Raw genomic sequence first — 15,061 nt, 5'->3', positions numbered from 1 at the left:
TTAGGTGCCCATGTTAGAGCAAAAAAAAAAAAACTAGACATTGTTATAAAGAATTAAATATTTTTATATTCAAATAAAAAAATCTATAATAATTTTTTTTTTTAAATTTTAATAACAGGCTAAATCCTGTACCGGTCAGAATTTACATCTCAGTTGAAATTGTCCGAAATGACCGGAATGGCCTGAAATCTGACCCGAGGTGGAACGTGGGGTATTCTGGTACCAGTTTGCATACCGGTATGAAAAATTCCGGCTGTTTCGGCCAAAACGGAACAGTATCAATAACAATGTCTCAGACCACATACTTGGGTGAAATTAACATACTATGACATCTTTTATAAGTGTTTAAACAGAACCTTAGTTATGCCTGAAGTCCTCGGACCAGATGCTTTGGGAAAGTTAACACTCTATGACATCTTTTATAAGTGTTTAAACAGAACCTTAGTCATGCCTGAAGTCCTTGGACCAGATGTTTTGGGAAAGTTAACACTCTATGACATCTTTTATAAGTGTTCAAACAGAACCTTAGTCATGCTTGAAGTCCTTGGACCAGATGCTTTGGGAAAGTTAACACTCTATGACATCTTTTATAAGTGTTAAACAGATCCTAAGTTATGCCAGGTCTCTCGGACCACATACTTGGGTGAAATTAACACACTATGACATCTTTTATAAGTGTTTAAACAGAACCTTAGTCATGCCTGTGTCCTCGGACTAGATGTTTTGGGGAAATTAACACTATGGAAATTAGTATTATGTAACATTTATTCATTTTTCCTAAGTGTTAAACAGAGCCTCAGGTATGCTTGGTTCTTCAGACCACATACATTGGTAAAATCAACACCCTAATACACCTATTCGAATCTTTCTAAGTATACGATAAAATCCCTGATCATACTTGGTCATGCAGTAAACCTCTTTATGGATGGTACTTAGTCAAATTGTTAAAGCTAGTAGCATGATGCTAATGTTACTTATTATTAAAGATAGAATGGCAATAGCTTAAATCTTTGGTAAACTTGAGAAACATATGAAGTAAAGACACAAGAAATAGAAACAAAAGTCTATTCATTGGTCAAAGGAGAATGCATTACAAAAGGAGGCAGAACGCCATTACAAAGAAATATGTACCAAAAAAAAAACTACAAAAGAAAATCCTAGGCCTAAGTCTTTGCCTGCGGAGGGGCCTACTTTGGATCAGCCTTCTCGAGTTGAAGATCCTCGACCTGAGACTTAAGCTCTGCGTCTTTGGCTTGAGAGACCATATCCCTGATTGTAAAGGAGTCCTCGAAGGGCTTGGCCTTCGTCGGTGGCTGAGCCTCCTCACCCACTCTAGCCCCTTTAGAAGCTTCAACATCAGGAGTGGGAGGGTGGCGATGAGTTGCTCAGGAGGAGGGACCATTTCAGGAATTTCTCGAATATCCACGGGGTAGAAGATACTCTCGGCCCTCCTCATCTTGGAGTCTACAGGAAATCCCGCTCGGTCCATGGCTACTCCCCATGATTCGGCATAGTAGTCCCCGTACACTATAGCCACTTCCTTTGCCAGTTGTTTCTTCGTGTCTGTCACCCCACGTTCGTAGGATGCCATCATCGCGGCCTCAGCAGCTTCCTTGGCCACTCAAGCTGCATCTTTGGCTTTCTACAGCTCCGCCTTTAGATCCAAAACAGTTTGTTTTTCGGTGGCCAGGTTAATCTCAGTTACGTGTAGTTTCTGGCATTGATCCTCAGCCTGCCTCTCCGCGGACTTTATTCCCGCCTCGGCACTCAGACGAGTTTTGTCTGCCTCTTTCAGTTTCTCGGATAGCTCAGTCTGCTCCTGCTTCAAAGGCCTTAGCTACTTCTCGGTCTCAGCCCAGGAATAGGCCTCCGCCTTAGCTTGATTGTGGGCGTCCTTGACCCATTCCTCGGCTACAAAAATTTGCTGGGTGACCTACATAGAAATAACAGAGGAGTGAGATAGAATAAAGGAGCTGCTAAATGCTTAACTCAAGAGATATATAAAAACACTCACCATAGCAAGGTCCCTTTTTAGGGATAGGAACAGTTCGGGTTGCTTGTAACGCTTGTAAGCCCTATGTCCCTGCGCAGGAGGAGTGGCTGCTCAAGGGCTTCGACAACGTAGCCCGAATGCTCCCCTGGAAATTTCGGACCGAGGCATCCCAAAGGATGAGGGCACCATCCAACTCCAGCCTGGGAGCCCAAATGCACTACGGTCGGCACATGTCGACCCTGAGGGAATCTTCCCTGCTCTCCACAGAAGAGCCCCTCTATCCTCTAGCGGTTTTTTTGTTGCTTTCCCCCTTTTAGAGGAACCATTTTGCCCTTCTCCACCTTCGGCACTTTGGCTCCTTCCTTTTCTTTTTTAGGTCCGGATTAGGGGGGAATTCGATTGAAGTTACGGAAAGAGGAGGAGGAGGCGGGAGGTTGGCAGGAACTTGGGACTTGGGGGCATCTTTGGACGACCCCCCTGGGTTCCTCGCAGCAAGGAGACCCCTTAATCCCTTCCTTGGCTTAATGTCCATTGCTTCTTCCTCCTCGGAACTAGGATCAGCACGAGCAATAACGAGCCTGGGAGATTGGGCAGCAGAGTGCCTGTCTAATTCGTCCTCGGAATCCGCAAGTTGAATTTTAGGGTTTGCCTTTTCTTCCTCATCCTTCTCAAAGCGAAATTGGTCAATTTTGGTGTCAAGTGACAAATTCGTAGAGGCTATATCCTTTCTCGGAGCAGCTGCTTCCCAAGGAGCACGCTGGATGGGCAGAGCGATGGGTGGAAGATCTCTCCGAGCTAGGAACCCGGGCATAAAAACGTTAATACGCTTCAACCTAGGGTCACCAGCTTTGATCGCTTGGCCTGCATCTTGAAACACACATGATATAGGCTCGTAGTTTAGTATCAGATGAGCGGCTCGAAGTTACCCGTCCTCACTTATGAACACTTCAGATCTTAGTAGTGAGTTAAAAGCTGGAGCGTTGATTAAGTTGAGCCTTGGAGCAGTGTGGGTTTTATCTGTGAAAAGCATCCGAGGAGGAAATTGTGGTTAGATTGATAAAAGTTATTATCAGGGGATAATGAAATAATGAAGGAGGAAGATAGAAAAGCTAAAAGGGCTAAATTCTCTACTAAGGGACCTAATCCTAAGATATCCCACCTGGTTCTCCCGCCCGAGTAGGGCAGTGAAGACCATCATGCCACTCCCTGGAGGCGATCAGATAATCATCCTTTAAGCCCTTGTTGGACTTAGGAAGGCAGGATATCAACCTAACAGCGTCAGACCGGGACTTGACATAATATCTCGCGCTGACAAGGGGATGACACTCGTACATTTGAACGACGTCGTGCCATGTGAGTTCTAGATTCATTTGATCGTTTAGAGCATCTATACTCCCTAAGACCCTAAACAGATTAGGAGCACACTGATGGGAGCATAACCTGTGGTTGAGTAGGTAGTCTCTGGTTATCCTACCCATGGGCAGTGTCATTCCTCCCTCTATAAAGGCGATCATCGGAATGAAAACTTCACCCACTTCCCTATCTGTGAGTACCCGGTCTGGGGGACAATATTGCAGGGCTACTTCCTGTGGAATATGGTACTTCGCCCTAAAGCCTTCCATGCTGACCGAAGAGTCAACTAGGTGTTTGAACCTACCCATTCGAACACGTTAAGGAGAAGTAAAAGAAGTTTTCTAGGAAGAAAGAAGGCCGAGGAGATTGGCCGATGAGGAAAAGAAGAATTTGAAGAAGTGAATACTTACGAGGATAAGTGCTTGTGTAAGTCCTTGAGACCTTTAAAAGGATTTTCAAAGATCTCTTGAAGAAAGAAGGTGGTGAGGCTTGGAAACTTAGAGAGTGTAATAAATTTTGAATGCTTGGAATCTCTGAAAGCTTGAAGACTTGTGAAATGAAGGGAAAGTGACTTCCCTTGAGGCTTTATATAAAGGGTAGAAGTGAGTGGGAGTTATCCCATTCAGAATTCGGAGGGAAAGATCAATCGTTGGATCTGCGTCTCACCGTTGGATGCGGAGGACAAAGCGCTGCCTGGAGCAATTAATGATGCATTGCGGGCTTTGAAGCGTTAGTAACAATCATGGGATGCGCAAAACGGTAATTCTACACGTGTGAACCAAGGAAATAAATGGTTTTGTCTCTTAAAAATTAAAACCTCGCCTTTTTTACTCGGATGAGAGGGAAAAACTAGAGTTTTGAGGGGCTATTGTAGGGATAGGGGCCCAAAATTACATATGGGCCTTGGGCCTCATCCAAGGACGTTGGCATGTCTAAGGAGTGACAAATAGTTATGAAGAGTTCCAGTTTAGAGTCTCACTAGTAAGAAAGGGGTGGAAGGTGGTCCGAGGAGGAATTCCTCCTCTACTATGACAAATATAGCTTAGACACGTATTCCAAACGACGAAAATGACCTCCATAGAAGCTCTAGTGTTAGAAACGTGCCTCATGGACACACGAGAAGGCAGGGAACCCAAAAATATCTAAAGGAAAGCTTCTACCTCCGCATTAAATGCAATGCAACTACTTTTTTGGCCACATTTATGTGGAGAAGATCCCTAAACAGTGCTTCCTTGGCTACCACAACTCACAAAGAGCCAGAAGAGGTGTCTGATGGGACGGACACTCAAGTGGTGGCTTGGATGATTGACAAATGGAGGGTCAGGATCACCGGGAAAGAGATATATAATGTAAGAGATCCCTGAAGGAAAGGGATCGGAAGAAAAGGGAGGGAGAATACTGTAGCAATCAAAGTTGCATTTGTAATAAGTTCTATTGATTTATACTAAGGTTTGCCTCATCGGACAGGGAATTCATTCAGTCCTATATGCCTTGTTCTTGCTTGGTCATCTTTTTTAAATCCATGCTAGCCGTTGTAAAATTCATTAGGGCCTAGTTCTTTGACTCACTCTTTACAAATTTATTATATTGGTTTCATTGGGCTAATATCCCACACATCTTGGGTTTTGGGCTGCAAATCGTGTCCATACAATATATATATATATATATATATATATAATTTCATTATATAAGAGGCACTTTTTCATTTTCGTTTTCAAATACAAATAAAATATTGTAGGCATACTTGCCAAGCCGGCATGCTGCCCTAGCCTTATGCCCCTCGTCCACACACATACACAACCTGTCAAAAGTAGACTGTAGTCACGCTCATAGACAGGGGCGCATGGTACTGTAGGTCTACACCTCCAGTGCTCCAATGGTAGCTGTGGCTAACGCTTGTGAGGGTGCATGTGCGTGGAAACATGGTGGTGTTCCATATTGACTAGTGACAAAGAGATAGAGAAGTTTATAACCCTTGGACATCTCTTCACTATTGTATTGTGCTGAGTGTTTGCTAAATTCTGTATGTATATGGTATTTACTAGGTCAAATTGGGCTATTTAAGCGATTATAGGGTGTTCCAATTGCAACTTGATTAGTCGTATTGAGCTATTAATATAGACGTATATTTTACACATGCAAGATCAATTGCATTGACAATAATAACTAAGGAATAAAAGTTTCATCACTAAGCAATTGATGCGGTTGGAAGAAGATGGAAGAGAGAAATAGGAAATTTAGATCCTAGAGGCATAACAAGATAAAAAGATAGATAACTGGGAGCTACTCTCAACCATATATGATACAAAAGGCTTGATTTGGAATCCCACATTTCTAGCATATATATAATCTTAAGAAACAACTACTCCCATCGTGACATAACTTCCCACAGCAGAAAAAACAACTCACAAGACAAACAAAATTACAAGACACACATAACAAGACTTAATACCTACAAAGTTTATTTTCAAGATAAGAGAATAAATAACTAAGACCACATATTTCCAAGTGACATTAATCTGCCAATGGCTGCTCTTGAATGCTTACTTGGAAATTACATATCCATTATAGCACTAAATCAACAATCAAACAACCATCCGAATCACACAGGCGTTGAGCCTAAACTACTTGGATGATGGAACATATTGTTTGTATCAGAGTGAGCACCAAAAGAATAATAGCATCAATGGTAGAAGCCGTTACCCAAGGAGTGCTAAAATATTGATTTTTTAATATGGCGTTCCATCAGTGCCATTCTACCTCATAAAATGCATTCAAAGCTTCACAGAGTTCGCTGTAATCAGAGTTCATACTTCTCCTGAAGATTCCTTTGCTAAGATTGTTAATCATAGATGTCACTACATTACTGTCGCCTAGCCTATTGACAATGATTCCCTCATCACTAATGGCTTGTTTGGATGTTTAAAAAAGGAGGGGAAATAGAGTAGAGAGAGGGAGAGTAATCCAATTAACTTGTTTGGAAGTTTTTTAAGGAAGGAGGGGAAGGGGTTTGGAGGGGTTTCAACTCCCTCTAACCCCTCATTTTTAATTCCCCCAAATTGGAGAGATTTGGAAGGAGAGTAGAGTAGATAAATTATTGTCCAAGTAAATTCCCTAATTTATCCTTTCTAAATTAATCATAGATCAATGTTGCAAGTCTATTTTCAAATAAGGGTAAATTTGTCTATTTTAATCATTTCCTCTCCTCTCCATCTTAATTTTTAAAACATCCAAACAAGGGGAAGGGCTAATTACTCCCTTCCCCCTTACTAATTTTAAAAACATCCAAACAAGGTGGAGGAGAACCATTCCCCTCTACTCTCCTCCCCACTACTCTACTCTCCTCTACTCCCCTCTACTCTCCACCCTCTCTAAACTTCCAAACAGGCCATAAGTAAATCCACATCTTTTGTAGTATTTATAAGATGATCCAATATTAAATAGAAATCCGTAATGCATGCATCTCTTCTATAATCACATTGCTCTGCCATAATGTTTCGAATAAGAGCTTCTGTACAATCCAGGAATTTTAAGAGTGGGATTTCCAACACCCCTTTTTTGAAATTTAAGTCCAGAACGCATTTGCTTGAAGCCACTTTAAAAGTTACTCCTACTTCACGCAGCTGTGTTGCAGAGTACTTAGGAAAAACCATTTTAGTTTCTCTATAAGGTAGAAGCTTGTTGGGTGGAGGTAGTTGAAAGAACCTAAGCAAATCGGTGAAGTGTTGTATTTCCACATGTGGGGCTTTATTATGAATGTTCAAGGACTTAAAGAAGTAAAAAGCAAGCTGAATTAAAGATGGGAAATTTGAGTCATTGGGAATGGTAAGATGGTATAGCTTCTCAATAACAAAGAATGGAAGCTGGTTTTCTAGTAATAACAACTCATGCCTCACCACATCTAATAGCCATGCTTCCACAACCATAGGATCGTCATTTTCCCATCTTTCCTCATAAAATCTAAAGAATAGCTCAAGAATGAAGCTTGCATCCAACTTGATCAGTTTCAGAAAATCATCACTTTGAAGATGAACAAGAGAGGTGATGAGGCCTGGGACATGGAGATGAAATAGAGAATAGAGGAGTCAGAGTTTAGGAAGATAGAGAAGCCAGCACTACTGTTGGACTCTAACCGCCAAAAAACCTGCTTCCCTTAACCGGCGATTCTCTGTTATAGGGTGAGTTTTTTTTTTTCCGCTTTCTTTGATTTTTTTTCCTTTTTGCTTTCTTTGAATTTTGATTTTTTAAAAGAAAAAACCAAAATCTTGCGATAATTATGATTTATGTTTACTGCAGTTTGGGTCCCTTGCCAAACTTAGACCGCTAGAAGTACCGGCACCGGTACATTGTTTTTTTTTTTTTTTTATACCCACTGTCGAGCATATCTCTTCAGCTGTCTCCTTATCCATATAACCCAACGGAATGTTATGAACTTGCACCCACAATGCAGCTTCATTCAGACTATAATTCTCAAGTGTTGTATCTTTATTATAACGCTGGAATACAATAAGGTGCTTGTCAAAACTCCAAGGCTCATTTTGCAGCACCCTCTCCGCATCTGATCCATTATCAAAAATAAAAAGAAGTTTATGGTCTCCCAGATTACGTATCTGGAAGCCATTACGAGTTTTCCAAATAGAAGTAAACGTTCGTGCTACTGCATCGATACTCAATGCTCTGCTAGTCAGAAATCTAGCCACCAAAGAGAATTCTTCTATAGGACACTTCTTCTTTAATTGCATATCATCACCCTCTCTTTCTAGAAGAGAAAGGTTATTCCATTCATGCGTAATCTCGTCCATTAGTGGAGGAAGGCAAAAAGGACCGCAGATATTTCCTACCACTGTTTCCCTAACCCCAAAAAAAGAACCCAACAAGCCCTACCAATACACTGGGCATTGTAGAGAACAACAATTGCCTTCCTATGAAGGTACTGCAATTCTACAATCGTACAGTAAGAAGGCAGTGTCAGCCTAGCTTCCTATACGAGAGAGAAACATACCCAAAATTTGGGACACTCACATTCTTGGACACTCACTTAGTAATGAACCTAGATAAGTACTAGTAAGAGTTTATCAACTCAATTGTTGTGAAAAATGGGTGATATGATAGTTTCTTATATATACCTCTATATATATATAATAGTAAAAACTGAAATAAAGTGGATTCCTACAATTAAGAAGGTGGCGACAAATATGATTACTGACTATCTAAAATTCAAACAAGTATAAGTTAAAAGCAATACATTACATTGTTTAGTAATGCTGTAATGCTACAGCACCGTTTAAATGCGATAAATTATAATGGTTTAAAACACTGTTGGGAGCCCTCTTGGTATAAAAAGAAACTAACCGTTTAAAAAAAAAAAAAAAACAACAAAACAAAACAAAACAAAGATTGCTACATGGATAAAGGAGAGAGAGATCAAGAGAAAAAAGAGAGAAATAGAGAGACAGAGATAGAGAGAAGGGCGATGAAACAGAGAGAGGCGATGAAATAGAGAGAGGATGAGGCCTGGGACACGGAGAAAGAAACAGAGAAAGAAGCAGAACGGTAAACACTGGGCACCGTACATTGCTTTTTTTTTTTTTTCAATTTTTTAGATTTGGGCACGAAATGTTACTTTTGATTGGACTTTTTTTGTTGGATAGGTTTATATTTGATTAGTTTTCGTTTTGGGTTTTTGGATTCTCTATCAAAATGCTTTTTTTTTTTCTCACTTTTAAATATGATTTAGGCTTTTGAAGGACTTGATTTTGGTTTAGGGTTACGTTTTTGGTCCAGCACCACCCATCTCCGGCTCCATTCAATCACAACCTCAACGGTGACTTGAATTCCCAGTTCGTTCTCTGGCCCAGTTTGTCTCTACAACAGCATATTTTGAAGGTATGTATATTTTTTTCCCTCTTCAAATATTGTTTTTGTTTTCTGAAATCTGCCATGCTTTTTTTTTTCCCTTCGATTTGGTTATGAACTTATGAGTTAGTTTTGGGTATTTTGGTTGGATTGGTTTTGATTTAGGTTTTTGGGTTAGATTTATGTTTTGGGTTTTTGGATTATATATATATATATATAATCTATATCTATATCCATGTACTTTAATATTACCTACTTTTGTTTAACCAAACCGTTTCAAATAAATTTTTCCCACTGATTGGTGTTCAGTGTTCTGTTGCCTATAATAAATTGCATTTTTTTCTGTTGCTACGTTGCTGTGAATTGATGCTCTAACCTTTTCAAGTTTCCCTATTAAAAAAAAAAAATAATAATAATAATAATAATAAACCCGACATTCATAAATGCCTCTCACTATTATTGAGATTGCCAATAAGGGGCAGCAAGAGTCAGACTATCAGAGAGGGAGAGAAAAATCCATTGTTAGACCAATCTTTCTCCAAAATATTACAGGTAAAGTTCTTTATATTGTTTTATACAGTTGCTGGTTAAATATGATTTAGGCTTTGGTATTTTCAGTTGACTTGATTTTGGTTTAGAGTTACATTTGGATATGTATTTGTTTTTTTGAGTGATTAGCAGAGGTAGTGGGTTTTGTTTTGATCTCACTTCAGCATGTACTAATTTGATTGGGTGCATTGCTCTCTCTTTCATATTTCAATAATTCAATCAAAACTGCATCTCCTAACTGTATCCTATTGCAAGAATATAACCAAGTGTTTTTAACTCATAAATCACCATTGTTTCTTTCTCTCTATCTTTCTTTCTTTTTTTTCTTTTTTTATTTATTTATTTTTTATTTTTTATATTAAGTTAAGGTTCAATTCATTTGTGGTTGCGATTTTCTTTCTTACGTGTTGGATGAAGATGGGGAAGGAGGGGAGTAGTTTTGGCTTAATCTTCTTCTGCTTTGTTTAGAATTAGTTTTCTTTTGAGTTTTTGGCTTAATCTCCATATTTATATTTTGGCAACTGATTTTGTGGGATTGCATAATCTGGTGTATTCTTCTCCATCACCCAAATTCTGTGTGAGCAATCAAAAAGTAAAGCAAATTCTGTGGAAATATTCCTTTGATATTGTATATGGAAGATGTAGCGCTTCTATTTTTGGATTGAAATTTTCTACTTATTGTTGGGTATTGGACATCAGTACATGGCAGATGAAGTGCAGCTGTTTTTTGTGAAAAATCAAAGCTGGAAGAGGAAAGCATGGTGGAGAAAAGAAATAGGATTGCTTTTATCCATGACTAATTAAAAGATGGAACAAATATGGAGATGATAAATATGTTCACAACCTGTGTAACTTTGACCATGTTAATTTCCTCTGATTTTTTTTTTCCTCTTTTATGATTTGATAGATAATGGTAACTCAGCAAATAAGTGATCTACTAAGACCATCTCTGTCCTTTGCAAGCTTGATCAGTCTGGAGTAAGTGTTGATTGGTTAATTGCTTATAACTATTTTTTTAATGAGAAAGGGGCTACTCTTTATTGTTTGAAATTTCCTTTGTGGTTTTATATTTCAGAAAGTGATCTACCTACAAGTTCCCGTTCTATCCTACTTAATTGATTATAATTTCCCCTGTATTGATTGGTTCCTGTGATTGATTTAATATTATTATAGAGTGAATTGGGGAATTGAGCCTTTACTTCGCATTTGTCAGATTTCAACGAGACAAAATCTTGTTAGAATTCTCTCTAGGTCTCGAATGAAATTTATTTCACAGTAATGATTTTGTTATATTCAATGGGACAACCACCTGTCTTCATAGATAATTTATAATATGATGAATGACCCTTGGTGTATTAGTGAGAGCAATTTGATCATAAAAAAATAATATAACCCATCATAAATATATGATGAACAGTCCTTGGTGTAAATTATAATAAATTTGCTTGAATGGAACTCCAAAAGTTGCTTAATGCATACTTTTCTGTTTCTCTCCTTCTATTTGATATATGACTCTCTCTCTCTCTCTCTCTCTCTCTGTTTCTTTCAATTCATTTTTTTTTTAATTTTTTTTTATTTCAGGTATTGAGTTTCTGGTCTGCAATGTTTACAGGAACACAGATTCAGGAAAATCACAGCTTCAACTTTACCGGTTGTGGTACAAAATACTAAACCGAAGGAGGAACAGCCACCAAGGAATGAATGTCAAAACCTTCATTTGTATCTAAGAGGTACAAAATACTAACTCTGTTTTGTTCATATTTTGTTGTTGTTTGGTAATGGGTTTTTGTTGAATGAAGTGGTCTGTTTCTGTTGTTTTGATATCTTTATTGGTTGAGATATTTTCTGACTTGCACCATTTTTATAATTTATAACTTGGTCTTTACGTTAGTGGTTTAAATATGTTACATGGGGACATGATTAAGGGAAATTGTCAAATTTGATACTGTTTGGATCCTAAGGCTAAGACTGGGTTGATTGAATAATTTGCTTTTGTTGGGCATGTAGAAAGATCCGTGAGGAAGAAGCTTAACTAAAGGATTGAGCTCATGTCACATGCAATCACAGCGTAGACCCATGTATCTATGTGGATTGGATCAAAGTGCCAGTGGAGGTGAAACTTTTGTAGTGGATTCGAATAACAAAGAGCCCAAGAGTAGGTATATAATTTATTTTGAATCCATAATGTTTGATAAAATGCTTGAAAGAAAATTGATTAATTATATTTCTATCTTGATGGATTTATAATTTATTTTTGTTTGTTCAGTATTTTGTTTGGGACTAGAAACAATTAAATTTGTGAAAAGTTGATTGAAAGCACTTACGATTACAGATGCATAGCTTGCGTCCATTGGGATTTCTTTATTGTTGCTCATGCCGATGTTGGTTGTATGATGTATCAGCCTCTAATTGACATAGGTGGAAACAAATTAACTTACCTTTGGATAAAATAGCGGTTATATTTTTAAAGGTATACTTTGTTTATCGACTGTTGACGGTTAAGGATAATTTAAAAGCTAATTTTTAAAACGATTACCATAATCTGCACATATTTATATGTCTTGCTTATTGCAGACTTTTACCATGTAGATGGAAGCAAATTATCTTGAGTCTATGAAATGAGATGTGCTTAGGGTTAATAATTCTATTCAAGTTTCTTTAGAAGCCTCTAAAGTGACACCCCATATTATCCAGTAATATTTATTTTAAGCAGAAAATAACTTCCTAGATGGGAATATTTAAGAGTTATGTCCTGATAGCTCGCTGCTAAAGTGAACCGGTGTAATGGGCCTTTCAAAAATAAATTAACATTTTTGGACAAGGCTCGCAGCTTGATATATTATTCTTCAATTCCAGATACTCTTGGAATATTAAAAAATGTGATTAAAAATAACATAGATAAATAAAATAGAATGTTGATCTATTTTGCAAAATGTCAATGTAATGCATATTTCTTCTGTGTCTCTCTTTATATTCAACTAAATAAACTTTTTAAATATTTTAAAAGTATTTAAATTGATTAGAACGGATAAGGTCAATATACGAAGCTCAAGAAGTTTTGCCAAAATAATAGGGATGATCTTTAGCGTTAGTAAACCAATCATTGCTGCAATATTATCGGGGTATGACTCAAAAGAATGGTATCTGCATTTAACTATTGAATTTTGGTGTTTTTTTTTTTTTTTTTTTTTTTCCTTAGGAATTTTGATGGGAAGTTAGTAATCAGTTTTTCATGGCCTTACTTGGATGTTTTCTAATGACTCATTGTAATATACACATTTTGATTACTTAAAAATTTTCTTGCAAAAGCTGAATTGGATTTGCCGTTAACTCTTTTTTTATCAGGCTTGGTGCATCACAAAGAGGTCCACCTCTTCTCAACAAACAACAATGTTCAACTCTCTATGCATAGTCAATGTAACAATTTACCTTTTATGTAATAAAAAAAAAAAAAGTGTTTGGCTTCAGCTTTGCTTAGTTTTTTGAGAAAGAGCTTTGCTAAGTTGATAGGTTATTTTTCTAAAATCATTGGTTTATATGTTGTGCTTTGGGTGAAAGCCATAGACCTTGAAGAGATAGATGGTTCCAAAGCTACTGCATGAACCTTCGGAGAACAGGAGTAGTAAAGTTGATTTGGAATAACAATGACTTTCTTAGAATCAATCAATGCCCATGTAACTAAAGTTCAATCATCAATGAGCAAAAAGTATAAAATTTTCCGCTCATAAGAGTCACTTTTATTTTTACTTTTTCCCTAACTTCTCAATGAGAAGGAAATTTGGCATATAGTTTCAAATTTTCAGGCGAAATCAGCCTACTAAGAGTTTTATTTCCCCATTGCATATATGATATTCCAGTTATGCGGATTTTTAGAAATTAAGATGATATTCCAAGTAGTACCTCGGCATAATAAAGAGATTCTTCATCATTCCATGATATTACAAAAACAAATATTGGTTTCAAACAAGATTTAGCATATGAAAATATGCATGATCTAGATATTTACATAATTTACATTATTTTTTTTACAAAAGCATAAACTGTATGATCAATTGCGAACTAAATCATGTTCAAATGTACACATCTAAATGTTGCTTTGACCATGGTGTCATTTCTCTTTCCTACAACAATTCAGGTTTTAAAAATGGACATTTATAAATAGTTGTCTTAAAAGCAAACTGTTTATAAATGGAGTTTATAGCAAACTTTTCATCATTCAAGTTAAAAATTATTGACCACTTAACTTACAAAATATATAATACATTATATCCAATCATACTCAATTAGAAAAATAATTTTATAATTTTGAGTTTAAGACTAATACTTATAAGCTTCATGTACTTATTTCTTCTTTCACTTATCAATTAAAAAAAATGTCAAAATTTCCCGTGCATTGCGCGGGTATATGACTAGTAATAACTAATAGCTGAAACGTTTGACTTTTTGTTGACCACTTCTCATTGCGTCACGTATACATTTAAAAACATGAACAATTGTGATTTTTCATTTTTCAATAGGCACCTTTTTGGTACATGGGTACATTTTCATTCAATAGGCACCTTTCCGGCCAATAGGCACCTTTTCAATTAATAGATACATTTTTTGATTTTTTGTTAACCGCTCCTTATTACACCACATGGTTATATAAATTAATATATATCTATATCTATATCTATATATAATATAAAAGCAAAAATTTTAACTTTTTGTTAACCACTCCTTATTACATCACATGGTTACATAAATTTATGCCACATATACATTTAAAAACACCAAATAATTGTTTTTATTTTTTCCCATTAAGTTTCAAAAATTGCTAAATGTGGAGTTTCACTTACTATGAGAAGGTTTCTAGAGATTTCCACCAGCAGTGAGAACAAAGGAGGAGAGCAAGGGTTGATGTGTAAACATATGTAGAGGTTGGTCGGTGATGTCATGGCAATGAGAACAGACAAAATGACAGTCAAGTTTTGTAAATTATGGGATTTTTAGGTTTTAGATCTAAAAAATCGGTGGCCGTTTGCAGAGGTGCGAACAAAGTTGATTTACTTTCAAATTGAACTACGGCAACACCAAATGCTAAGATTCATCCTACATTGCTATATCCCTTTGATTCCCTGAAGATTTAGTAAGCAAATCAATGTTGATCTCCACAGTAATAGAAGAACAATAATGGACAATCCATTTATAAAATATTATGATGAGAATCTTTTAAAAAATTATAAGGATTCAATGTTTTAAATTTGGATATTTATCAAATATTAGTTATTATATCTCGGAAAGAAATAACAATTCTTCATTGCTTGATCC

The 15,061-nt window shown here is 36.9% G+C and overlaps 1 protein-coding gene and 1 long non-coding RNA gene across 9 annotated transcripts; one reads left to right on the top strand and one right to left on the bottom strand.

Moving 5' to 3' along the window:
• Positions 1 to 6,717: 6,717 nt before the first annotated feature.
• LOC136070606 (UPF0481 protein At3g47200-like) lies at positions 6,718 to 8,148 on the bottom strand. The gene is made up of 2 exons (XM_065780746.1): positions 7,716 to 8,148; positions 6,718 to 7,397 (listed from the first exon to the last, which is right to left on the bottom strand). Exons 1-2 carry the CDS (start codon positions 8,146 to 8,148, stop codon positions 6,718 to 6,720), a joined length of 1,113 nt encoding a protein of 370 aa, XP_065636818.1.
• Positions 8,149 to 8,710: 562 nt separating this feature from the next.
• On the top strand, positions 8,711 to 13,414 carry LOC111987733 (uncharacterized). 8 transcript variants are annotated; one of them, XR_010631834.1, is made up of 7 exons: positions 8,711 to 8,899; positions 9,084 to 9,232; positions 9,685 to 9,754; positions 10,659 to 10,729; positions 11,364 to 11,481; positions 11,759 to 11,910; positions 13,097 to 13,414. It is a non-coding gene; the product is annotated as an uncharacterized LOC111987733 (long non-coding RNA). The 8 variants fall into 8 exon arrangements; XR_002880340.2 differs by lacking the exon at positions 9,685 to 9,754; XR_010631832.1 differs by having other exon boundaries at positions 9,685 to 10,729.
• Positions 13,415 to 15,061: the final 1,647 nt, after the last annotated feature.

This window comes from Quercus suber, unplaced genomic scaffold (genome assembly GCF_002906115.3).
Source record: "Quercus suber isolate HL8 unplaced genomic scaffold, Cork oak 2.0 scaffold_246, whole genome shotgun sequence".
NCBI lineage: Eukaryota > Viridiplantae > Streptophyta > Magnoliopsida > Fagales > Fagaceae > Quercus > Quercus suber.
The sequence above is the reverse complement of the archived record's forward strand: the minus strand, read 5'-3'. Positions and strand labels throughout refer to the sequence as shown.

What these genes read in the sequence shown, in the direction of transcription:
- LOC136070606 (XM_065780746.1), bottom strand. Translation starts at nt 8,148, where the DNA reads ATGGACGAGATTACGCATGAATGGAATAACCTTTCTCTTCTAGAAAGA. An exon ending in AGAGATATGCTCGACAGTGG is followed by an intron (nt 7,398 to 7,715) that starts GTATAAAAAAAA and finishes TCCATGTCCCAG; the next exon opens with GCCTCATCACCTCTCTTGTT.